The sequence below is a fragment of the Pocillopora verrucosa genome, chromosome 1 (assembly GCF_036669915.1).
Source record: "Pocillopora verrucosa isolate sample1 chromosome 1, ASM3666991v2, whole genome shotgun sequence".
Lineage (NCBI taxonomy): Eukaryota > Metazoa > Cnidaria > Anthozoa > Scleractinia > Pocilloporidae > Pocillopora > Pocillopora verrucosa.
The window spans coordinates 1,850,971-1,877,442 of record NC_089312.1 but is presented as its reverse complement, the minus strand read 5'-3'; the positions used below and the strand labels follow the sequence as shown (position 1 = coordinate 1,877,442).

Genomic DNA, 26,472 nt, shown 5'->3' with positions numbered 1-26,472 from the left:
TCCGTAATAGGATATGCAATGAGAATCAAGGTGTTGGATTTTCAAGAAAAAAACACTGTTTCCATTTTAAGGAATGACCGAGGATTTCAGTGCTTTGAACGCAGGTGAAGAGTTTTTGCAAAGCGTGGTAGAGGCTGAATCATCAACTTTTAGAGCAAGAGCCATTGCAATGCAACTTAGGAAGAAAACGCACCTGTAATGCATGTTAGTAGATTAAGCAATGGCCAGATCTAAGATTACCTGTGGTGGAACACAATTGTTTGGCATTTTCAATCTCACTTTCGGTCAGTACTCTGTCGTAAAGCTGAAAACATGAAAATCTCCCGCTGTATTGGCCAGCTTGCCCGGGCAGCCCACCCATGGTAACATTTGCTTGTGTTGCCAGCTCAGCAGGCGAGTCAATGATGACTTTCTTATGGACGCTTCCATTTACCCAAAGGATCAATTCTCCACTGACGTAATCGTAAGATGAACCAATGAAGTGCCACTTCTTTTCTTCAAGAACAGATGCGTTGAGCACCCTCAAGGCCGCTGATTGTGATGTGCGCAGGTTGACATAGAAAGAGCCCTGTTCATCGACCATTAATCTAACGCCATAATAGCCAGGTGCAAAATAATAGAATATCGGACCTTTAGTGTGTTCTTGGTAGATCCACACCAGAAACGTGGACGAATACCTGGTGTCAAGTCCTCCAGTATTTGTAAACGTGATGAAGCTTGTTTCCATTCCCTTGAACTGATACGAGCCTCCATCAAAACCGTCAGGCCCTGGGGCTAATTCAACATTCGACGCCTCTCCTGGAGGGTTTTGGCTGTGGCTGATGTCTGTTGTCTCGTATTGTCCATTCAATGGGAAAAAGGCAACGGGTTTTAATGGAACTAAAAAAAAAATGAGCACAAGAATGGTTTCGTGACTTATTTCGCTAGTATTTTGTACTTTTTTACAAAACAATTTTCACCACAAGGCAGAAACATGAAAAAAATAAACATCACACACTATTTGTACGTAACACTAGCTGAAATAGCTTGCCCTTCACGCTTGGAAAGCCTTTTTATATTCCAATTGTTCTCAAAATCTTCTAGAGTAATTGGCTATACTACATTTGAGAGCTTTTCCCAATGGAAGGAAAATATTTCTCACTATCAAGATATGATAAAGCTGTGAGTCGCGCTCTCATTTATAAGGTGGCTCTGCTCAAACTATTAATCTCAAGGTTTTTGGTCTTTCAACAAGCTTGGATGGTACACGTATCTCGCCTGTTGACTGGAACTTTTATTCAAGATTAATGGAAATCCGATACTTTGTTTGCATCACATCATTTTTCGAATTTGCAGCTAAATCTTGGCCATTCACAATCCTCTTGGTATTCCTGAAATCTAGAAAGGTCTAGATATTGCGTTACTATAATTTATTCCACTTTCGCTCACTAAAAATGCAATATTTCAACATTGAATTTTAAAAACCATGTTTGGGTTGGCAAGAGACAGTTGTGAGGGGACCAACCTTTTCTGAAACACATCCCTCTTACAGCTTGTACTTCTCTTTCCGTCAAAGCTTTGTTGTATAATTGTAAGCACGATATTCTCCCCTTAAAAAATCTCAAATCGCCATCTCTCTTTCCCATTCTTATATTATCTTGAGTTCTCTGTTCAAACTGATCAGCTGTTAACACATCGTACACTTTTCCCTCGATCCAAAGTTTTTGAACGCCTATGTCATAGTCATACGAAAATCCAATAAAATTCCACGCATGATGCTGTACAGATTTAGTTTGTACTGGTCCTAAACCTCCCAGTCTCGTCACCGATCTGGCAAAAATCTTGTTATCTAATATCCAAAGATGAACACCAAAGTTATCGGTTCCGTAATTGACGATAGGACCGTCGACGTTTTCTGGGAATACCCACACTAAAGATGTGAAGGAATATCTCGTGTCCAATCCTCCGTCGTTGGGGAATTCAATATAGCTAGAGGAAGTACCAGACAACCAGTACGAACCATTTGGACGCCCAAAGGGACCTGGGGTGAGCTGGAAATTGTGGGGAGTACCCGGTTCATTTTGATTAGGACTCAGGTCTCGTGTGCCAAATTCTTCGTTTAGAGGGTACACTGCAACTGGAACTGGAGGGTCTAAAAAAAAACAGATTACACTCTTAATGTAAAAGATTGAATCATCAGCAGTGTAATTCCAAGTTTTTCAGTATTCTTTTATTTCTTTCCCGTGTCAAATTTCTAAAAGCGTGACTCATCTTTGTTCATCTGGCGTCGTAGTCAGAATAAAACTGGTTAGTGCAAAAAAGGTTTGCGCCAATTATATTACAAGAAAGCTTCAGTGGTTATTTCTTAGCCTTCATTTCCAGCAGCGAATGAAAAAAGCACCCATCTCGGACTCCAGTTGACTCAGACATCTAACCGTAACCTAGTTAACAATAAGATTGTGAGCTCGATGTTAACATCGCATGATTGTCGATGAGGGCTGATAATCTAGTCGTTCTAGCGCGTGTTTTTATTTTGTTTTGTTTAGTGTCATGCTCTGTCAGGCTAATCACTTCACTCACTGACGTGGAATAGATAGCGAGTAAATTAGCCAATCAGATTGTAGAATTTGTGATAGAATGGTGGTAGAATTACATCGAAAAAAGATTTTGACGTATGCCTTTACCTGGAAAGCACCCGTAAAAGTCCACCCTAAAAGAAATGTGATCATGCCACGTGACAGGATGAACACGAATATAGCGGGCAGTGATTGGTGGGTTCAAAACGTGGCTTACCACAGTACCAATGTCCGTGTTACCATTGAATACCTATTTGGAAATGAGACGAAGAAACAAACTGATCGCTAAGAAATGAGAAAGATGGCAAAGCCAGAGCTCTAGATAGCCATCAGCGTCGAACAATGAAATATTAGAGTCTCCCACCAGGGAAAGTGGTCAGATCCGCCCATTTTGAATTCCCAAGGCCGGAGATTCGATTTCTCAAGGAAATCTTTTTTTTTTATTGGCCAACAGTTTTGAAAAATTGAATTTATAGCGTTTAAATTTTAAGGTGGTGGCTAAGGCCAAATTATGAAGTACAAAGAAATAATTTCACATAATTATTCGTCATCGCACGCCCGAACGTTTGTCATTTCATTATACCGAATCATGACGGAAACCCTCCGAGGTAGAGTTGAATGTCGGCATGGTTATAATTACATCTGAGCAAATAAAATTCGAACTGCATGAGTTTTGAAAATACGGATACACTAACAAAAAGATACAAACCAGAGAAAACTGATTTTACGAGAGCGCTGAAAAAAACTGGAAAAACTGAAATAAACTGACCGTTTGTTTTGTATTCGTCTGATAGTGGTGGAACACCATGCCGTCAGAGCTGTAGCGCAAGGAGTATGACGTCATCCACTGGTAGAAGTTGTGTCTTCCTTGGGTGGCTACACCTCTGATTTCTACCCGCTGACCGAATTTCACTTGTAACCACTGATTTTTATCGTTTATTTGTGCAGCCCACCCACCTGCGGAGTTTGGAGCAACGTGCTTGTGTAGTCTGTAAGAGAAACAGAGTATCAATCCAAAAGACTGCAAGCCTTACACGATGGCTAATTCACCTAAATTTATATTCAAACTTAAGGTATCCGCCCTCTCGGCAAGGGCATTCGGCAACTCAGGGCGGCGATGTCTTCAAGGAAGCAGATATATCAAGGCTCCAGAACAATGGTTCTGTCAATGATTGTTAGAGCTTGTACATTTCCTGGCTGCCCTTTACAAAACAATAATGCAAAAACTCCAATTCTTTACGACACAAATCCCGACAGCAAATTTTCAAGTTTCCTTTTGGTACAAAATGAGTTCAGATAAAAAGATTCTACCCTATTGAGCGCTGTAGGGGAAACCTAACACCGTTTAATTTAGGAGATCCTCGCAGCTAAGAACACTACGAGTTCTGCGATACCGGTGCAGCGCTCTACCAATTGAGCTAACAAGCCAACTGGGAGCTGGTATTCTCTCCACCGCAGTGCAAATATGTGAATTTTCATATATCTAAAATCTTCATTCACTTGGATGTTTATTTGTACCCAATTCATTGACCAGCTCCCAGTTGGCTTGTTAGCTCAATTGGTAGAGCGCTGCACCGGTATCGCAGAGGTCATGGGTTCAAATCCCGTACGGGCCTGAATTTTTTTCAGGTCCTATTTACAACTACTCGTTTCAGTAGTGTTCTTAGCTGCGAGGATCTCCTAATTTCATCTCTCCACCACCGTGCAAATATGTGAATTTTCATATATCTAAAATCTTCACCGTTTAATTTTTTCGCACTCGAGAAACTCTCAGGATGAACTTATGCTCGCTTCATGAAGATGCCTTTCTCAGCGAAAGCTGTCTTGTGATACGTGTGCCTCGCGCGCTACGCGTGTGACATCCTCGCGTGTTACACACTGTGAGAGACAAATGATCAACGCATGGGTTCTCCACGTGAGAGTTATTTGCGAAACATACCCTCGTGAGATCTTCGTTAACTTTATTGATCTCAATATAAGTTTTAAAAATTAGATCATTGGATAATGCAATTCAAGAGTTTTCAACGGCCATCATGATATATGAACCATTGCTATATACCTTGACATTTTCACTCAACAAAACTGCGATTGGTTGATTCTAAGTCACGTGTCCCTGATCAAATTCAAATGTGTCCCATCCAGGATACAATTGCGCAGTTGTTGCCCGCGCGCCGAATAAAAAAGCATTTATTGGAGCAAATGTTACCATCAATTTTTACAATTTCCCAATTATTTTGTATTCCTTATTGAGATAACAAAAACATATTTGCTTTTTCATGTACTTCCAAACATTTGTAATTTACTTTAGACTTATTCATTCAGCAAGATTGACGACTGTGAATAAAGAATTTGTGCCGTCTTTGTTTGTATGTTTTTGCCATATGATTGTTTAAGGGAAAGTCTAAATAAATAACCAAGCTCTCAAGGTATGGTCCCGAGGGACTAGTCTCCCGAGGGACCATACATTAAGTGTATATTATACCATGCGCGCGCATGAAGACGAGTTAAATCGGAGGTTTTTCTTTACATTGCAACATTCCAGTTGTTTTTACAAAATGAAGTTGGAAATATTTAGCTATATTTTGGGGCGTTCTTAATAAAACGATTATTTCACTCGCGCTTGTTGAAAATGAGATGATTAAAGTCAACGAGGCCCGTAGGATTTCGTTTGCTATGTACCATGTCATATTTAACACAACTCGTGAATTAATTGTTTAATAATGGTAATGTTAGAAAGAAAGGAGAGGGAAGTTTCTGATTCAGACCCTGAGCAGGAATTCACAGTGCAAACAACTATACTGTCCTTATTAATGATTTCATGTTTTATATATCTTGAACACCACACTAGATCACGCAACATAACACTCATTTTACACAATACTGTACTATTTTATCGACACTCCACAAACCTTGCATTGTGGGGTGCGTGATAGGAGTTATAAACCGATGATGCCGTGATGTCGGAATCAGGGATTTTTCTGGTTTCCATTCCAAGACTTTCCATACACACAGGACCCGACAGTGGAGTGAAACCTATTTATCGAAATGAAATAGCCATATGCAACACATTAAAATTGTATACTCAAGATCTTATTTAGACTCAGTTGAGAAAGTAACTCCAAATAACCTAAACTGTTTCAAACAGTAATTTCTTAAGATCAAAAGATGATGATGATGATGTAACTGCGGAGGTTTTATCTCAAAAAGGCTTCAAATGGTAAAAGGAAAAGGTTTGATATTAAAGGGAGGGTTATTTTTTAAAGAAACTGTGATGCTGCGTCGGTGGAAGAGTATGGCTGGGTAATTTAGTATTATCAACTGAGTTGATAACATAAATTGGCCACCGTAAAGAGTTTAAAAGCTTCGAGCGTTAGCTCTTCGTTCATCGCTCTGACGAGGGGCTAACGCTCGGAACGTCAACTTTTAAACTATTTTATGGTTTTATGGTGACTATTTACCTTACAAACTCAGTTGATAATAAAAAATTATCCCGTTTGGTATTGAGATGAGTTCTGATCGTTTCTGGTTGAGTTCCAGAAGCTTTTGTCTTCTTCGATTGTGCTGAATGATGTTTTTGTAGATGTACCGTTCTATTGCTTTAGATCCATGGTTATGAAGCAGCTTTGAAAAGAAGATAAACAATATAATTGACTTACCTTCCTTGCAGCCGTAAAGCTCGAGCCTTAAGCAAGCGTGTGCATACCATGATACAGGAATAAGCCTCACAAAGCGAGCGTAAAGGGGCGTGGTAAACTGATGAGTAACCACTGTTTGACTGTCCACATTTCCAACAAATTCCTTTGATTGATCAACAACAGACACATTTTTACGCCAAAGAAACCTAGCTAGTGTTACTCAAACAGTGACTTCACACACATGAACAACAGACACATTTTTACGCCAAAGAAACCTAGCTAGTGTTGCTCAAACAGTGACTTCACACACATGAACGTACCCATGAAGGTGCCAGCTGAGGAGCTATTGTGCAAAAGGCCTGAACATCAGAAATTCGGAGAGCTTTTTTAAGACGTTCATTATCGAAAAAAGAAAACGGTCCAGTTACGGACAACAATTTTAGCTTGCTTGCTGTTTGTTTAGTCAATCATTGTTGCTTTTTGCATTAATTGCAATTTTCATTTTTATTTTCACAACTAAGTACTCAAGCTTTATCCGACAATCAGCCCCAGTGGTAATACCTGATTGAATGGTTCACAAAAGCCGCTCAGAGATTGTCCATAACAAAGTCTGTATGATTTAACCCACTGAGCATGATCTTGTCTCCCTTGTGTGGCAATCGCTGTTATCTTCATTATCCTTCTTAAGTTAACCTGTGGTTGAAATTATGGAGATTTTGAATTAAAAAAGTGTTAGATGAAAGAGTCCGTCTGTTCTGTCTGTCTCTTCGCCTTTCCCCGTTCATTTCCCCATCATCGAAGTCCAAATCAAACTTGGCCGGTTGAAAAAACGATCGCGCGCTTCTCAACGTTAACTCTCCCTAACAAGACACCTGCATTGCAGGTTAAGGAATCAAAAGAGATAATGAGGAAGAGGAGAAGATAAAGAGGATACGTAAAAAGGATGAGGAGAAGAGAGATCTTGAAGGAGGTGCCACTTATGTAAATACGCACACAAACGAAAATGGCAGATTTGACGAAATTTCGTCAAACCGAGCGAATGTATGTAGATTTGACGATTTTAGCGAAATTTAGTCAAATTTGTCAAAACGAAATCAGCTTGGTGAAATGGGCGATTTTGCCGAATTTTAGTGAAATTCGTCAAAGCGAAATCAGCCTAACCCTAAGCAAACCCTAACCCTAACCCTAAGCAACAAATTTTCGTTACTGCGTGCATGATTTCTGGACATCAGGAAGTGGAATAGGAGTATTGAGGAAGAAGCCTAGAGAGGGGACGGGAAGGAATCGCCGACCACAAATTGCTTAAGATTTCTCCGAGATTACTAAACTAGCCCCCTAAAGAATATCTCTTGCTCAACAAGCTGAAATTATCATGAAAATTGTGAAAAAATTACGTTTTACCTGTAACCATTCGCCTGGTAAGTGGTACTTGAGGCACCAGGCACCTGCATGAGAGGAGTTCCGGACCCAGTTAAGTCTTGCAAGACCTGGACCATGAAATGCATCATACTGTGAAGTTGCTGTTATGTGCGAGTCCGGAATGGAATGGTCCCCAAGTCCCAGAGGTGAATCACAACTTCCTGATAATAAGAGGCGCACATTAATGAAGTCCATAAAAACATTCTGAGACATAATTAAACGCCAAATAAACATTGCATATTGATCAAGTTATTTAGGAATTTTTAAAAAGACTTATATGCATAGCCGACCACAGTAGAATTAGCTCGTGATTGTTCTTCTGCCATCAAGTGGGTGTCCGGATGTTTCTAAACACAAGTAAACATGCCGCAAACTTGGAACAACTTTGTGTAAATTTCGGTGGTTTTTTTTTTTTTTTTTTTAAGGGAGACGATGGGCATATTTCAGTCAAATTGTTTTTATTAAACTATGAAGATTAAAATGCCCCTGAAGCTCCCTGATTGGAATTTCGGTGCCCCCTACAGTTGTGTTTGATGCCATGAAATCTAGTTTGCCCAAATTTGAATACATAGTGTCTAGATATTTTGGCATCAGATTTTCAGTCGTGATTCTGCACCAACATTAAATCTGGAGCGCAATTCGTCAATAAATTTTTTTTATTTATATCCCATTTTCACCATTTTCAACATCTCATCATTGCTGTCGTTATTCTGTTCGAAACGCGATCGCCGTACGTTGTATTTCATGAAATGCTGTTGTAAATTGACTCAAGATTATATGATTGAAGTTTTAAAAGAAGATGAATACACAAAACTCACCTTTAACGAACCAAACTCCGAAATGTTCCTTTGAAAAGACAAACGCGGTGTTGATATTGACTAAATGTGAAAACATTTCAGGGGAAACGATATTTTTCTTTTTGAAAATTAAAAAAAATCACTAGGAATTGTTACAAACCTTTTGAATCCAGAACAGCAACATATACACGAAAGATTTTGCTTTCATTCTCGTGAAATATTTCAAAAGTTTGAACAAACGGCGTACTTCGGGATTAAGATCTTTTCCCGAGTCTTTATCAACTTAGATAAATTATTAATCATGATTCTGGGCAATTCGCTTTGTTAAAATAGTCTTCAAGTATATATGATTTGTTTCGGTTTTACGTCAAAGGGTTTGCATTATGTATCATTATCATCTCAATCATAGCGACCAAAAAACTGATATCTAGGACAGTTTTACCCAGGGCGAGCTTTCATCGATTTGCTGCCCCGGTCTTGGTTATTAAAAGTATGTAATAGTGATTTGTGCTATTTGTGCGGACACTTAAAACTGAGACCTCAGTTTTAATGCAATTATGTCATCAAAACCGAACGACAGCGTGCGCACAGCAGGTTGAATTGCTTGTCAAAATTTGTCCTCCCTTTTCTGTCCTTTGGATCTCTCTGGAAAGTTCTCTTCAGTTAATCAATCTGAGTGTTTGCATTCACATTTTCTGTGCGTTTGAAAATCTTGAGTGTGATTAGATTAAAGAAAATTTAACCCTGGACACACTGATAAAGGAGAGTCTTTTTAGTAATTTTATAGGTTATCATTTACAGAAAAATAGTAAATTATTTTTAGTGAAATTTTCCAAAGTTTCGCTTCAGTTCAAAGGTCAGCCGATGCAAAGAATTTTGGGAGCACCTTGAGAAGAGATGGGGTTGTTTCCCCGGCATGCATTGCACGATACTTAGCATATTTCTAGAAGCGTTTTCAAATACACTGTTATCATAAATAACAAACGCCTAGCTTTGTCAGTAACGACTAAAGAGACCACGCCAGGCTATTGCAGAAATCTATACAGCTTCTGCATGAAGGCTGGCCCCAGTTACAATTTTGTTTATCAGGTTACCGAAGAAAGCTTCCTGGATGTGGTAGTCGGAAACAATTTTCTCGTGGCAAATAATGCATTAAAAAATATTTATTTATTCATTCATCCATTCATTCACTCTCTCAAGTATATATTCATACGTTTATTATCTGTAAGCTTTCTTATTCATCTATTTGATAATTTATCTACATATCTATTTAATGGCGTATATATTCATTTATTATCGGAAGTTCTTCAGTTGCGTACCGAAAAAAAAAAAAAGAAGGTTTTATATTCGTGACATTGAGCCGACAAACAAACTTTATATGTGAGAACGAACCGATGAAAACTCAAAGGAAATACACGTGACCTGGGAAAATTGAAAGATACTCACAAGATAAATCAAGCTGACTAAGAGGATTTATTGATATATGCCGCAAGTTTTTTCGTGAGTTTCAACCACAAAAATGCCTAGCAAAGGAATACGAACTTAAATAATTGTTAAAGTAACTTAACACAAAACTGTTTTATTTCCCGTTTGTAATAAATAATTAGGCTGGTCTTTAGAAAGATATTAAAGCCTATGCACAGGTAGGGTCTAACTTCTTCATTGATGTAAGAATGAAAATGACGAGGCCGTAAATTCACATATAACTATTAGGCTTAAAATTTCCTGAGCACAATATACTCATTCGTGACCCCGATCTATTTATTTGGATAAAGAGTTGGTCTTTCTTATAATCCTATACATGTTTACTATCTTTTCGTGAATCCCAAACAAGGGCCTAAGGAATGCTAACTTTTCAGCTTCAACAAGCAAAAAATATTTTAAAAGAAACCTTTTCCAAGATTCCAGCGCAAACGTGTTACGGTATTTATTTAAGAAAAGAGCGAGCCGTTTATGATGTCAAAATTTTATGTTTCGAGCGCGAAATTAAAATGGCGTTCCTGATAACTTTAATGAAAGTAGAATTGAAGGGAAAAGGTTATCTTTAGAAAATTGTTATTTTATTTTGGAAGAAGTCGACGCTTTAAGCAATGTGTTTAGGCGAATCTCGGTTGGTTATATCTGTCACTGTGGGTGACTGATTACCTTCGCAATAAGACTACACATATTCCTCTTTAGCTCACGGCTGCCTCACTTTTGAGAGGCAGAAATTCAGCCAACACGGCCCTAAAAATTTTGGTGAGACGTTTTGCTGAAAAGCGTACTAGACCTGAAAATGAGGCAGGTGATTAAATCATTAATTAATATACTGCAAACCCTTAAATCCTTGGATCCAAGTGAACAAAATTTTGGCTAGCATGACAGCAAAAACCAAAATATATTGTTCTGAGCCATGCTTTTATAGATTTAATTTCTCGAACAGTAGGAAAAGAAAACATCAGGAATAACGATAAATAATAAAACACCAATAAGCGAGATGATATCTAATTTAAAAAGAGGTAAAAGCTCCATGTTTTTGTGGGTCAATAACTGAATAATCTTTAGGCCAAAGGTCGCGAACTCCACAGCTATCGGCTTAGAAATTCACCGGATCTTCTCACTTTCAAGTAGTTTAAAATCATATTCACCAGTTGAAAATAGTGTATTTATTTACTTATAAATTTTGTGTAGTTCCAGTTTTATTAGGCGGAAATATTGTAAACAAGAGAATGCTTTGCACAACATCTTTTTTGGAGTTTAAAGATATCTTTCACAGACTGACAAGTCGTAAAAAGAAACAGAAAATGAACTCGCTCCAAAAAATGTGGGGTTAAAATGAATGCAAAAGACCGATCAAACAGATTTTAACATTTACTGTATAATGAAATAATTTGATTACCGTTCCTAAGTCAATCTTGATTCAGCGATGTTGAGTGCAAGTTCAACCGAATTTCTATCATTGCATGACTTGGTGTCAAAATAGCAAAAATAGTTCTAAGGTGTTTATCCATAACTGAGAACGCCTGCATTAACTGCGTCAAAAGCGTTCTTTTCTGGACTATTATTATCTAGTTATTGCACTAATACCCAACAGTGATTTATCAGAATCGTTGATCTGACCAGCCTGATTCATATATAGTTATTAAAAGATAGCGGTGAGTTGTAAATCTGTCTTCATAGGAAATGGGCAAAGTGTAAATAGTTTGTCATCATTTCTCTTGTTCAAAAGACTAAAACATGGTTCTTTAGGTGACAGTTGTTGCCGACCGTAATAGATCACTCCAATTTAAACATATTACGCAATAACAATGAGTATTCAAAAGCTTCAATTTACAAACTTGTTCAGTTGCTCTCAGGCAATAAGGAATAAAATAAGTTTTCTGAAATTCATATGTTTTCCTTAAGGAAAGCTGTAAAACGTCCTGTTCGTCTCTAAAAATTGCGGAGTATTCTATTTGAGATAAAATCAAACTTTTCACAATTTCAGATGGTGTTTAGTAAAATATGTGCAATAATAACTATATGCCAATGTCTCTGGAAATGAAAATTGTTCAGTTTCCTTGAGGTGTCAAGCCCCCTAAACTTCATTTCATAAATTTCCTCAAAACAAACAAACCGAACTTCTGACGCACTAAATACCCAAAGCTCATTCAAAAGGTTGCAGTGATTTCCATGATCAAATGCTGGCCATAAGGCTTAATTTAATGTCCCTAAAAACCAATTAAAAAAGTCATTATAACAAGTTAAATGGCTCTATCTATTACGCTGCGAAAATGACGACATAAAGGTCTATTGATAACCATGGTTTCCCCGACAACTGTGATCCATATAAGTTAATTGAAATCCTTACAATGGCAAAATTAGAGAATGAGAAGAATCGATTTTTCGAAACAAAAACCTCACGCGTCTTATCCCTTAATTCCAATTATAGAGTTCTTATGGCAATAACAAAAATCTTTTGTCTGCAAAACAAACATGGTGCAGATGGCTAGCGTGTTAAGGCTTCTTTTGAGCTGTTGTAATTATAAGCCTAAATTGCCTCACCTCGTATCTTAACAAGATTTTGCAAGGTAACTTATGGCTCACTAAAATTTTATGAATAGCTGTAACGACGTTTAATTACCAATTCACTGCTCATTATTATGTAATTAGCGTGTTCATTTATCTGTTTGATCTTGAACTCTGAAATAAATCCGAGAAAATCATCGATCCCATATGCCACTTCTGGGGTAAATCTCGAGCAATAAACAGTATTAAGAAGAAATGGATCTCAAGCAAACGGAGAGTTATTTTCGCGGCTACGTTTTTCTTCCATGCTGCAACGAAGAGCATTCGTATTTTCATGGGTATCAACCCAGTTATTACCCCTCGCAAGTTTCAAAATGTGACGCCATTTTACAAACAAGAAGAGATCATCAAGTTTCTCATACATCCCGGTTTACGCCACACAGTGGTGAATATCGGTTGTTATTGCCCGCCACTCAGAGGGATCCACGACCACAGCTAAATGAAATTTGCCAACATAAACTCAGCGTAGGAAATTTGCCTGAGAAGGCATTATCAAGAGGTAATCACTTGAAATAATAGTTTTAATGTTTTTCTTACATCTCTTTTGGTAATTTGCCTCTTAGACTAATTTTGCAAACGTCGAAAATTAGCTAACTTTATAATGGACAAAACACCCAAGAGTGCATGACCTTGTTAAAAAAACTGCACTCGGCCTTTCTTGAATATCGCTCATCTTTAACATACTGCACACAAACTTGAGAAACACAGAGAAGCCTTAGATAATAGTAGTAGACAATAAGTTTGAATGCAACAAAAATCTTACCTCACTATCGCAGATTTTCGCGAACACCGAGGTTTGAAAACGGAGGCTGGATACAAAAGGAAGCGAAACCGCACAATCTTCACCACAGACCAGTTGCAGCGGCTTGAAAATGAGTTCGATCGTCAACAGTATGTAGTTGGTACTCAAAGATTTTACCTTGCTGCTGACTTGGGGCTGAACGAAACACAGGTTAAAGTCTGGTTCCAGAATCGCAGAATTAAGTGGAGAAAAGAGAATTTAATTCATCTGGGAAGCTCAAAAAGTAACTGTGAAGCAGAAAACTTACATTTGTAGAAAGAAACAATGTCTTGTGTAATTTTAAAAATAGATTGTGTTGTTTTCAAGAAAAATGTAGAGAGCAAATCAAATTTTTATAATAGGGCTAGAAACCAGTAGCGAAGTAATCCTAATCAAAGATGTTATATGGAGATCTGTAGTTGTTTCCTGCAGCTTTCAATAATTCCAGTGAATCTTATTTCGATAAAATTTCAACTCCTTATACTTCCTTTTCAAACGTCGCGTCTAATTGAATATTTGACCCTATCACTCTCGGAAGAAACCAAAAGATAAATTTATCCTCACACTAGTCAATACGTGGTCAGGTAGACATGAGGTAATGAAACGAAAGAGAAATATAAGCTAGTTGGTGGTGTTTGGTTCAGGATCATCTGCAAGAGCCTAAACTATAATACTGTAAACAGATGAGAGGTCTTAGTGTTAAATCATCTACATTATTTCAGAGAAAAGACAGTTTGTAGGAAGGAAGATCTATTACTGAGTCAGTTTTGCACCAGCTCATTTACGCCGAGTCCTGTGGAGCCTCAAACCATAGGATTATCAAAATTCGTTGGCAAGTAACAAGCATAAGCAAAACTTTGAGCGAAATTAGGAGGGGAGGACTATACGCGCTCCCTTTCTAAAGGAAGTAGTTCTATATTATACCAAGTGAACTCTAAATAAGCAGGCGGGCGGGCTAAACAAATAAAATGAACATACGAAGTATTTCATCAAGTTTTATTGTCTTATGAAATTTAGCAGAAAAGCTGTAAACACGGGACGACGAAGCTATTAGCCCGAAGTTCGTCATACGTGATCCGCCTTAATCTTTTCCATCGTAACTCATCATCGGTTGTCTTTGATTCAGTCTTGACTCTTTGGGTTTTTTCCTTATCTAGACCGTTTCCATTTTGAGGTACGCTATACTTTTTAACACAATTTTTTTTTATGGGTTGTCCTCTTCAAAATGTAATACTCTCACTTCGAAACAGGACTTAAACGACCTAAAACGCGTGAAATTTATTCGACATCGTAAATGAAAGGATTCCCATTTTTTACTTTACTATCAGAAGCCAATTTTGACAACTATGATCGCGGAAATTATCAAAAGAGCTTTGTTTGCAAAAGAGCAACATATCTGACCCGATACTCCCCCACCGGGAGGGGCAGGGGCTGTCGACGTTGCACTTGCTTCTGTGTGAGTAGGGGTAGTGGTTTTTGTTTCTTCTTTGATTGGTAAAACGTTCTGGCTAAACTGGAAACGATAATTTCCTGGAGGAGAATATCTAATCACCAAAACAAATCTGCCATCCTTTCTGGTGGCATATGCTGCTCCTATCTGTTTTGTGTTTTTCCACACAACCTGTAAGAAATATTTGAAAAAAATTAAAACTAGATAAACATTTGTAACTTTATCTTATCAATAAAACGTCAGGAAAAGTGCAAGGCTCTCTTTTCTACAAATTATCTTTGACTGAGACGAGCGATGACTGACTTTGAATCACGAAGCAACTGGCTATAGCGAATGTCCTTATGATTGGAATGCTGATTAGTTCAGTTTGACTTACCCAATTCAAGTATTTTCTCTTTGGCAGACTTTTTTCACGATTTCGTAAGTTCAATTACCTGAGTGAAGTGACCTGTCCTTTGAGAAAATCCTGGGTTGTTATAGTCATAATATTTGACCTCATCGTAGAAAGCTTTCGTTGCAGAGGTACAGGGTTCCATAGGCTTGCGAGAGGACAAATATAGGTTCTCTCCCACCGGGCTGTTTGCTGCGTGTTGAAACAGATTGTTTTCTGCCAGATAGTCCGCCCAGGATTGCGCACCTTGCGCGAGGTTGTCGCTCCAGACTAAAGGGCCGACCTACAGTTTAAAAATGAAATTTTCAGGAATTCAATGCTGGTGTAAGTTTGAAACTGTCGAAATTCGTCTTCGAGATAACGGATTTAAAAATAAAGATATAAATGTAAAGGTATCAGATATACGTAATGGAAACGACCACAAAATTTACTCGTATATGTATAATCTGCATTACCTTTCGCTCATCAACTGAGGTCACTAATTGACGCCCACGCTCAGCGAATTTTTTGTCAAAGTTTGAGCTCGGGATTTGTATCGCAAGAGGGTTGATGAGGTCTAGGCCCAAATCAATCACCATCACCACGCATAGAAATAGATACCCAATAATCTAATTGTCTTGACAAAAATCTACAAGTGGTTCAAGAGAAAGCGACTGTCAAGCTTCGGCAAAGAGAGCTTGAAGTTTCTATTTCGAGCTGTTTCACTTTGTTTGCAGCTTAAGTTTTTAAACACAGGCTTATAATAATTTACCTGGTGCCTACTGCGATATTCATTATGCCACTTCACACACTGATCTTTGAACGGGAGAGCTGCATCCGCTACAAGTAATAAAGTGAAAAATGTTATTGAAGAATAAAGGAAAAACAAACAGACAAAATTATAAACGAAATAATAAGAAAAATACACAATTTATATATAGAAAAATCAATCGATGAACCAGAAATAAAATGAGAGAGCAAGGTGAAAAAAAAACTGAGCCGGGAAACGAAGAACATTCACCGAACGATCAAACAATAGAGTCGAAGACGAACGATCGAGCAAATTATTTCCGAAAGGATCCGGAATGAAGATAATTATGTGAATGTATCGCGTAAAAATTCAACCGCAGAACAACTGCATGTCAAGGCCGGCTTCCCTGTTTAATTCAGCATCATTTGAATTTCGTGACTAATTAGGAAAAATAGCAACAAACCGCTTGAGGCAATATAACAAATTGAGTGGCTGCAAATGGGCGAAGAGGGCTTTACAAAACAAATGCTCGCTAAAGAAATCTTTAAAGCAAACCGAGAAAGGCCGGTGGTTGAAAATAAGCTTGTAAAATGTCACCTCTCTGCTATTAGAGCAGTTATGGTACTTTCTTTTCAACTCACCGCTTTAGTTCCTAGTTTTATTCAGAGCGACTGCGTTTTCCGTCGATTTTCAACATTTACTTGCAAATTCGAATATTGGAAACTAAAGTACGATTGAAAACATCTCGAAAACTACAATTAAGTTTCTGTTTCATGCATGAAGCGAAATGTCACGGCAAGTTTTCATGCGTCGCTTATCTAAATAAGTTTAAATGAGTCCATGAGCATCATGCATAGAGTAAGTGAAAATGTACCACTTTTATATATGAACAGAATCAAAACAATTAACGTGTCTGCACGTGATACAGTAAATAGTCCGTTTAAGACTCTGATTCCAAACAGACGCGCTTGAAACTAGACATAATTGTCCTGAGCATCAAAAATAAGCATCGGGAAAGGAAAACCGAAAAAAAATTGCCGAGCGACATGCATGAGTTGCAATATTTCTTAAAACATGCTGTGACCTGCAAGTGAAATTTCCGCCTACTAAAAGACTCAAATGAGATTTGAAAGGATCTTACCCTTGTCAAATGCGACATTGAGAAACATGAACGTAGTTATCAGTAAATCAGTCCAGTTCATTGTAGACCTAAGAACCGGTACCCCTCTTCTCCAGTGGCTGATATGATGCGATGTGGTGCGTGTGTATGTTTTAGCTTAGTACCGCTCAGCTGTCGAGTTATTTATAACTGCTATACTTGAGTTAAAATAGACAGATAAATGTATTTGCATAAAATATAAACATAAGTTTTGTGGCATCAGAAGTTTATTTTCGAATGCCGCGGTCACGAATGTTAAAAAGTAACGAAGTAGAAGTTCGCAATATTTCGTACACAGCCGTCCGCTCTCAGAAGATGATCAAAAGTGGCCTTCTGTCTGAATTTTCCTTGAAGGCGAAGTGCAGGAATGAACGATAGAAATGCGTAGTCGCCATGGCGAAGATTAACGGCTACCAGTGGACAGCCACAGCAGGTGTCAGAAAACCTACCTGCTGATTATTGGTTCCAGTATTTTTATTTCACAGTTTCATACCAAGAGTCGTAAATGGTTGAAATCAGGTCAGAACCAAATAATAAATAAAATAATCAAAATAACAAACAGGAATCTTCAAATTTGCTTTCAACTTTGAAACAGTTCTTACTTATAATCGGTAAATACTTGATTTCTCTGATGAACTTTCAAAATTAGGAATGTTGTATAAGGAAGATCAAAGATTTCCACAAGCTCATGCAAGACCCGCTGTGTAAGATTATTCGAGTGCAGATCTCTTAACATAATCAGTTTAAGGAATGTACTTTGAATAGTATGCCTTTATTGTATTTTTTGGATTTTTCAAATGGAAAGAGCCGAGTGCGAGGCGAGCGCGACGCCACGCGCGGGTTGAGAAGCTCCTCAATCCACCCGCGACCCGCCCTCGCATTCTCCTCGCATTTTCATGCACTCGAATGAAATACGCAAAAGGAACGCCTGTTCTACACCCTAAGAGCACGATTTTGAAATTAAGTGTTTTTAAATTATAAATTCGTTTGTAAAGAGATGAAAGAAAAACGCCAAATGGGCCTCTATTAATGGTGACTATAAATCAGATTTACTTCGCTGCCTGCACGTAGAGGTAAGACTCTCTTAAGGCAACCATTACATAATATTGCATAAAATGTCACTATGTTACGATCAAAATCTGCCAGACCTGGTAACATACAATGCATTCATGTATTTTTAATTTCACCGGGTCAATAACATATTAGTCAGAGAGTCAGAGAGGAAATTTGGTGCTCTACCTACCAAGTTACGTCAATTGCCTGGCAAACAAAAGGTACTTACCTACGTACAAATCACTTGGAAGAAGAAAAAACGCGATAAATGTAAGAAACATTTTCTCAGTACTGGTTTTGTTTGGTCGTCATTGCGGCATACAGTAAGATGAGATCAGAAAAGGCACATCCCACTATTTGGGACGTTTGTCCGTCAACATTGGCGACAAAGCAATAAAAAAGCTCCCCTGCGGCGTCGACAAAAATTTGGATCGGACCGGATCGGATCGGATCACGGACTGAATCAAGGATCGGGTCGCGTAAACCATATGCTAAACTGCGTAAAATCCGCAAACAGAAAAGAACAGCAAAACCGAAAAACCGAATTAAAAATAGCCAAAACCCCAAAACCGAAAATCCCAATGCCCCCCTCCTGATTGAAGAATGATATGTACCTTTCACTTGCCTTTGTCCATGGCGGTATTACACAACACTCCTCGACATAGCCGTGAAAGAGACTACATAGAGTTGTGGGGCAAAAAAACTTTCAAATGGACTGGCACTTCATTATGTCACGCAGACTCTATTTTGGCTTGTTACGCAACATCTCTAATATTCATTGAAAATATTTTAATTTTTTCACATCCCCTTTTTTTTAACTCTTTATTATTTTGTAAACGATTTGATTGTGTATTTTCAAAACTCTTCTTTTTTCCGGACCGTGATCCGGTGCGTCAGGTTTTTGGGAAAAAAAAAACTTTCAGTGGGGCCTGCGTTCAATTATGCCACGCGGACCTTATTTTGGCTTGTCACGCAAAAGTTCTAATTTCATTTGACAGGATCCGATCCATGATCCGCGATCCGATCCGTCATCCGATCGGTGATCCGGTCCCTGATCCAATCTGTGATCCGACCCGGTCCGATCCAGATTTTGTCGACGCCGAGCTCCCCTAAGAAAAATCCAGAATCCTGAAGAAGAATCGATGAACTAGAACTAAACATTGTCTGCAAGATTTATCTTCTTCCCAAACATTGGGGAACGACGCTGCGATGAACCCTGCCCTGATTAACAAACAATTCATCGTTGTTGGAAATTTAAAATTCTGTGCACATATGCAATAACTAAACTTTGCGTTATCTATCAATCAATCATCTGAGAAGGGGTGCAAGGAAAATGTGCGCCCTCTCGTTGGGAGGCATGTGTCAACAACCCCACAAATCTTTGCGAGCCGAAACTTGTGTGGCAGAGAACTGGGCCGAGTATTCGAGCGGAAAATTCGAAAATCGTTTGGTTCTCAAACTATCAGTTTGCCTTTGGGAAATAGGCATTTTTTTTGTCCTAATTCATTAAAAAGTCAAATGTCTAAGAAATCAAGAGTGGTAAAGACGTATGGAAGGCATAAACATCGGACTGTGAAGGCTCAAATTTGGCTGTCCCCTGACGAAAATGTTCATTCCCCGTTTGGAAACGGTTTCCCCTCCAAAATCGAAGCAAGCTCATCGAAAAATGTTTTCAAGCCGAAGTCGTCAAAATGGTGAGACACATCTCTGTTATTCCTGGTTAAAACAGCCTCGTTTTACCGAGGAGAGATGAGAACCTTAATCGGAGCAAATCGATGCATGACATTCTCTGAACTCTATCGTCCAATGGTTTTTTGTCAGGTGGAATTTTGCGACAAAACCACATTTCCGAGCTAAATTGCGATCTCCCTGTTTACAAAAATTCACTGGAAAAATGGAAACAAATGACAAGAAGTGTTTTATTACTTGTAGGCAATTTAATGGTTGAGTGTTTTATTTTGTCAGGTCCAAGCACTCGAACAAAGTTACAACCTCACGAGCTTCATCTGCTTACGAAAGCTGTGCGATTCCAATCGTTGAGAAACAAGAACTTATAATAATCGATGACAAAGAAAACAGCCATACTTCAAATTCGTCAGCTGATGACCAAAAGGAGAGGAAGTTCAAAAGGAAAAGGCAAACACTATTCAGTAATTGTACGCCGCTATCAACACAAAAAGGTTCAAATGTTGATTCAACTTGTCCGTCGGAAAGTGAAAAGTCGGGAGTCAAAATACCTGAGGTTGTTTTGGTGAATGATAGTTTAGAGATTAGAGAGAAAAGCACCCGCCATATTCACGATGTCATTTGTGTTGAAGACAGCGTAGAAGATGTTGTTTTTCAATCTGGTTGCAATAACCCAACAAATTTAAGTATAAATACGTCAAATGGAAAGCCAAATTTGAGTGGAAATGCTTCTGTATTCAGCGATTGTTCTTCAATATCAAGAGATGGAGAAAATCGCGATTTAGGAAATAAAGACTGCATCAAACTTAACAAAAACAACAACGCAGTTTTTCAATTTGACAGCTGCCACTCAACCTATGCCACTTCAACTCCAGTATTTAATGGTGACAATTATTTAGCAATTGGAGGAGTAGGCCAATCAGATTCCCAAAACTCTTATTCAATAGATGGTAAGGTTATTTTGGAACCAATTAGAATCACACCAATTCAGTGGGAGAAATCATTGTTATTGTTATCTTCAACTGAAAAACCTAGCAACGAGAAAACTAGCCAGTTGTCATCTGATGAGCACAAAAATTCAGTTGCACTTAAAACTTTGAGCTTAACCAGCAGTGACAGGACATCCAAAGAGATGAAAGAGTGTGTGGTTTCCTTGGAGAAGTTGAGGATAACACCCTTAAAAAAGAAGGGTAAATATCTCACAGCAACATTATCTGGTGATGGAAGCCTTCCATTCATTAACAGAGGGAAGTCCCAGCTCTCATTTGCTGTAAGTGCACTCCTAACCGTTGAAGAAATGATGATGATGATGATGATGATGATGATGATGAGCAGAATAATAATTTGCTATATGATAAGCTGAATGATACACACATTTTGATTGGTTTTAAGTTACGATCTTTTAGAGGATTGACACATGGATGATGTCACCATGTAAATCAGATACATCCAATAATGCATTGCCATGTATCCAAAAAGTAATAGATTGCAGAAGAAGTCAGAATGTTGTAAGAACATCAGTGTCTCAATTAGCTGCACCTCGTTTGCCACTTTTTTCCTCTTGCCACATTTTGACAACATCAGTGATCTGTTATTCAACAGATGCACATCAACATGGAATCTATTTGCTAAATGCATAATCAATTTTATGTTTTGCATGCGACATACAATATATTGGAGTACACAAGTTTCTTCTATGTAATCAGCTCATTTTAAAATGATACTTACGATTTTAATTTCTTACATTTTGAAGGAAGCTTTAACTCCAGTCAAGAAAAACCTTACCAAAACAAACTTTGGAAAGGAATCTGAAGAAGTAAAAGAACTCACTAATTTTGAGAAGGTCCTGATGGAGTGCAATCAAGAGAGACCAGTGAAATTTTCAGAAATCTTAGACAAGAGGTAAGCATTGGTGCTACCTTGATATCACGGAAACAATTTGCATTCTTCATTCAAAAAGAAAAGTATGAAATCCAGAAAAGAGAAATAACAATTAGATCTTGGGAATTGAAGAGCTAAGTTACAGAACCAATGAAATTAAATTACACTGCTGTACATGATGAGGCTGTTACAACATGTAATTTTTCTTCTTTACAGTTTACTGGAGAGTTGTGTTAAAATTGGAGAGGGAGTTTATGGAGAAGTATTTAAATCTCAGTATAAAAATGGACAATCAATTGCACTGAAGGTGAATTATACTGATTTTTGTCTATTATAATGAAATCAACACTTCTGGCCACAGGCAATAAATTGTGTCATAAACAGGGGTGTAGTTTAGTTTTTTGTTCTCTTTTCGTTTGTGTCAGGCTGTGATTTGGCAATTCAGCATTATTCCTGGACACTATTTTGAAAAGTAATTTCAATTTCAAAATTGTCCAATCTAATTGGTTTACTCAGCTGGCAATTAACAAAGATGGACCAAAAACTTCACTTGAATTGATGCAATGGAACAATGTTCCAGAAATTGATTACCAATTTTCGGTATGTGTCTTATTGACAATAAGCAATGAGGGTCAGTTAGTATGCTAGTATGCTTTGCGTAACTCAGGTATAAGTAGACAAGCATCACATACCAAGAACATGAATGTTCTTTCTTTCTTTTTATCTTCCACTTGTGCATGCAGTAATTTCTCTTAATATACAAATAATTATGTTTTAAGTGTTTGGCTCTGGAGGTTTAAAGTGCATGGTTTTTTTAATGTGTTTGAAATTCGGTATGTTATTCACAGATCATCCCAGTTGAAGGTGATTTTCAAGTGAATGGTGAACCCCAGAAATCATTTGAAGAAATTTTGCCAGAGATTGTTATTTCCAAGTAAGGTTCAAAACTCCTATTTTAAATTTAACACATAAAGTACAAATGATTTGAACTCTTATGATATGAAAACCTTCATAAATGATTCAATAATAATATTGTGAATGCTGACATTGTCAATATTCATTTTAATAGGGAGCTGAGTTTACTTGGAGAGTCTTTTGAGAATGTAAGAATTTCAAACATTTTCCATCAGATAATTACCGGTAGTTTGTGTCATTCTGTCAGTCAATAAATTAAATAAAATGCCTAAAAAGGTGTCAGTTCATTAATTTATTGCTGTTTTGTTTCCAAATGTTAAGGACAATGGGACCACAACCTTCATCACTGTCCACAGGTTGGTACTGCTCTTTACTTCTTAATACCATTTGATACCTCTCTTTCTTGCCTGAGTAGCTAGCATTTTTTGGGGATCTTTGAAAAATGGAGCAGAGATGCAGCAAAAGAACTCAAAGAATTGGAGGCTTCACAGATGGAGGCTTTGCTAGTCATTAGAGACCCAAACAACTGCTTGCTACCAAGGATAATTCTTTGCTATTCAAAACTGGCAAACAAAGCCTTGCAAAGGTGTCTAATTTTAGAAACTCATGTCCAGGTTAAACACACACTTTGGACACTATTAAAATTATTATTACACCAGTATGTCCAATTTTGGACACTAGTGTCCGATTATGGACACAAGTGTCTAGTTTTGGACACTCATGTTTGATTTTGGACACTAGTGTCTGACTTTGGACACTAGTATCTGATTTTGGATTCCAGTGTCATATTTTGGCACCAGTGTCTAAATCAGACGCTATTGTCTGAAATCGGAGACTGATGTCCAAACACGATTTTTCAAGAACGCCTATGATATTGAATGTTTAAAATGATTAAAACCTGGATTTTGATGGAATTCAATTTTTTTTTACATTCGTAAATAACCAGACAAAATGTTGGGCCATCCATGGAAGTGACTGGCCAAAACTTACATTTTGCTAAGCATTGTCCATTGTCCAGTCGCTATTTCGTGCAGTGATTAGACTCTTCATTTTACACATTTCTGAATGCTAAATTTCACTTTTTTTACGTTGAATTCTATTTGTTGTTAAGTGTGACGTGTATTCAAGGTGGATATCCCAGCCATTTGATATCAGAGTGGGACAAATGGGATACTAAACACACATCAGAAAATGACAAACCTGGTAAGAGATACTCAATAAACTGTATTGACATTTGGCTCTATATTTTGTGCGCATACTTGTTCAGGCTCTGAAAAGGATAGGCTGATCCTTTGACCCCTAAAAGTGACTGGCATCTAATTTCTCCTTACAATATCTTTCCAGAATCAAACATTAAGGTTAAGGGAATAAAGGAAATGATCAACCACTAAAGAAGCTTTTAATTGTTTAAAACAATTCCTTATCAGCACCTTTGGAAGCGTAAATAGAACAGTATGGTGAATTATGCAAACTAGTGTGAGAGTGTAACGCTTTAATAGCGATTTAATTGCTCAAGTCTCACTCAGGTTTCCCGCTTTTAGATACAATTTACATCATTTTGCCTCTTCTCTCACCCCTAATCACACTCTGGCTATTTGGGTCTTCAGGTTTACCCGCGTTTAAAATTTAAAATATTAACAGCTGTCACTTTTTTACTTTAAGATATTTCCTTATTCTATAACCTTCTTCATGTGATGCGCTGTTCTGCTTTTGTTGATACTGTAGATATCTTCCCGAGTGATCAGTTCTTCATCGTGTTCGAGTTTTCAAATGGCGGCAAGGATTTGGAGAGCTTTGAGTTCAACTCCCTGTCAGAGGCATGGAGCGTACTGCATCAGACAGCCCTTGGACTGGCGGTGGCTGAGAACGCGCTTGAATTTGAGCACCGTGATCTGCACTGGGGAAATGTTTTAATTTGTAAGACTGAGGACCAGCTTGTAGAGAGCACTTTGCAAGGAGAGAAAAAGCTGGTACCGAGTCATGGTGTCCGAGTTAGTCTGATCGACTTTACTCTCTCACGGCTGAAAAAAGGTACCCAAATACAAATACAAAGAGCAAGTTTCTATAGAGTCGAAAGAAATACGATATTACATTGGTTTTGCTTTAATTACCTCTGTGATTGATCAAGAGAACTCGGGCCACCAGGAAAATTTCGAAAAAAAAAATTCCAAGTTCTTTCTGAACCAGACCATTTAAAAACGTCCTTTCCATTATTTACGTTCTCTTTGATGCTTAATCATTTCTTTTGGATTAAAAGTCCCTCTCTTTTTTTTTTTTTGTTTTTTTGTTTTTTTTTCTTTTACTGCAGATGGCGTGACGGTGTTTTGTAACATGGCAGAGGATGAATCGTTGTTCACTGGAAGAGGAGACTATCAATTTGATGTGTATCGGCTCATGAAGAAAGCGAACAAGTACGTTCTGTTTAACTGTGCGAGTAGCATTAAGAAAATTGTCGTGTTTACAACGTAAGTGCCTGTCTCATCGGAATTTACCCTCCAGAAAGTCTAACTGCTTAAGGGGAAGAATCAGATTTGTTTCAATGGCTGTGAATATATGAAAGTCATATATTTGAACTGCGGATAAAGACGTGAATATGAAAACGATTTTCGCAGTTATGAACACTACTTAAACAGTAGTGAAAATATATGACTTTCATATATTCACAGCCATTTATTCACCGCTTCACGAGTTTATTTAGAACCAACATAGTGACCAGCTCCCAGTTGGCTTGTTAGCTCAGTTGGTAGAGCACTGCACCGGTATCGCAGAGGTCATGGGTTCAAATCCCGTACAGGCCTGAATTTTTCAGACCTTCTTTCACTACTGCTTAAGTAGTGTTCATAACTGCGGAGATCGCTTTCATTTTCACAAGTTTGTTTCCTCGCTCACCACGTTTTTGGAGAAAAAAAATAGAATCGTATCAGTAAGCTGAAGGGAACCTTTTAGCGTTCTCTTTGCCCCTGTTATTAGCGCTGCGGGACACGACTTTATCCACCCGAAGGAATATTTGAGACCAGTCGGGGACAGGTTTGCCGGAGGTCTGACACTGCTAAATCCCATACAGACCTCTGGAAGAAACGTTCGTGCTGAAACGCTAATGAAAAGGACCTGCTCGTGGCCTCGAGCTCTAGTGACTGACCAGAGTCTTAGAGTAAATTGTTTGAACCATGTTATGTTTATATGGGTCCTTAAAGGAAAAACAAGTTTTATTGTCCTTCCTTCCTGTTTCATAGGAACGACTGGGAGCCATTTGAGCCTCACTCAAACGTGCTATGGCTTCACTACCTTGCCGACAAAATGTTAAAGAAGAAGAAATACCCGAGAAAAGATAAAGAAACGGAGACACAGCTGAAGATGTTTTTGAGACAAGCAAGAAAATGCTCCTCTGCTACAGACATTATTCATGAGCTTTTCGCTTAAAATGGGAAATCAAATTACAATTTTTTTGGACCAATCTGGGTTAGCAAATAGTTTCTATGAAACTTCAAAGAAGGGATAGGTGTTTACTCGCTATGAGTAGCATGTAAAGTACATGAGTTAGTAGAAGTGTAAAATCAAAATCAATATGTAAATAGACGATCTTTTGGATTTTAGAATATATATCATAGAGCTCAAATTGTTAATAATCGATAATATGCCGATGCCACTTATGTTCGCTTTGTTCCCCACTCACCCCACCTCCCCTTTTCAACCAAATTGTATCGTGGACAATTCGGAAAAAGGGAAATTGATACAAAATTACCAATTTGACCACGTTGTAATATTGAAACTTTTATTAGCAATATTGCATTTTAAGAGGTTTTAATGCCTACTAACTGGGTTTTCTTTAAATTCTCAATAGCATATCGTGTAAATAGTAGCCGATATTATTAAAATTGCAATTCAATCTAAGGGGTTATGATTTTATCTCCATGTTGAGTTCTAATTACTGTCTGTACGGCAAAAATTATGGAACTGACCTATAACAGACGGA

At 37.9% G+C, this 26,472-nt stretch overlaps 4 protein-coding genes and 1 long non-coding RNA gene across 6 annotated transcripts; 2 read left to right on the top strand and 3 right to left on the bottom strand.

Annotated features, from left to right (window-relative positions):
* Positions 1-1,994: 1,994 nt before the first annotated feature.
* Positions 1,995-3,444, bottom strand: LOC136279905 (uncharacterized). The gene is made up of 3 exons (XR_010717055.1): positions 3,325-3,444; positions 2,664-2,805; positions 1,995-2,131 (listed from the first exon to the last, which is right to left on the bottom strand). It is a non-coding gene; the product is annotated as an uncharacterized lncRNA (long non-coding RNA).
* A 2,001-nt stretch (positions 3,445-5,445) lies between these two features.
* On the bottom strand, positions 5,446-7,822 carry LOC136276972 (lactadherin-like). The gene is made up of 4 exons (XM_066158500.1): positions 7,592-7,822; positions 6,752-6,883; positions 6,212-6,353; positions 5,446-5,588 (listed from the first exon to the last, which is right to left on the bottom strand). Exons 1-4 carry the CDS (start codon positions 7,820-7,822, stop codon positions 5,446-5,448), a joined length of 648 nt encoding a protein of 215 aa, XP_066014597.1.
* A 4,826-nt stretch (positions 7,823-12,648) lies between these two features.
* Positions 12,649-13,538, top strand: LOC131788309 (homeobox protein EMX1-like). Its single transcript, XM_059105401.2, has 2 exons — positions 12,649-12,952; positions 13,230-13,538. The coding sequence occupies exons 1-2, from the start codon at positions 12,649-12,651 to the stop codon at positions 13,508-13,510; spliced, it is 585 nt and encodes a 194-aa protein (XP_058961384.2). The 3' UTR covers positions 13,511-13,538.
* A 675-nt stretch (positions 13,539-14,213) lies between these two features.
* LOC131788626 (Golgi-associated plant pathogenesis-related protein 1) lies at positions 14,214-18,389 on the bottom strand. 2 transcript variants are annotated; one of them, XM_066171839.1, is made up of 4 exons: positions 18,247-18,389; positions 15,827-15,894; positions 15,119-15,358; positions 14,214-14,855 (listed from the first exon to the last, which is right to left on the bottom strand). In XM_066171839.1, the coding sequence occupies exons 1-4, from the start codon at positions 18,296-18,298 to the stop codon at positions 14,559-14,561; spliced, it is 657 nt and encodes a 218-aa protein (XP_066027936.1). In that variant the 5' UTR covers positions 18,299-18,389; the 3' UTR covers positions 14,214-14,558. The 2 variants fall into 2 exon arrangements, with proteins under 2 accessions (XP_066027936.1, XP_058961686.2); XM_059105703.2 differs by lacking the exon at positions 18,247-18,389 and adding an exon at positions 16,947-17,103.
* Positions 18,390-19,483: 1,094 nt separating this feature from the next.
* Positions 19,484-26,385, top strand: LOC131788578 (uncharacterized). The gene is made up of 11 exons (XM_059105667.2): positions 19,484-19,711; positions 19,983-20,973; positions 21,457-21,605; positions 21,801-21,891; positions 22,433-22,518; positions 22,654-22,687; positions 22,821-22,855; positions 23,611-23,702; positions 24,225-24,530; positions 24,808-24,910; positions 25,733-26,385. Exons 1-11 carry the CDS (start codon positions 19,536-19,538, stop codon positions 25,917-25,919), a joined length of 2,250 nt encoding a protein of 749 aa, XP_058961650.2. The 5' UTR covers positions 19,484-19,535; the 3' UTR covers positions 25,920-26,385.
* The last annotated feature ends 87 nt before the right edge of the window (positions 26,386-26,472 follow it).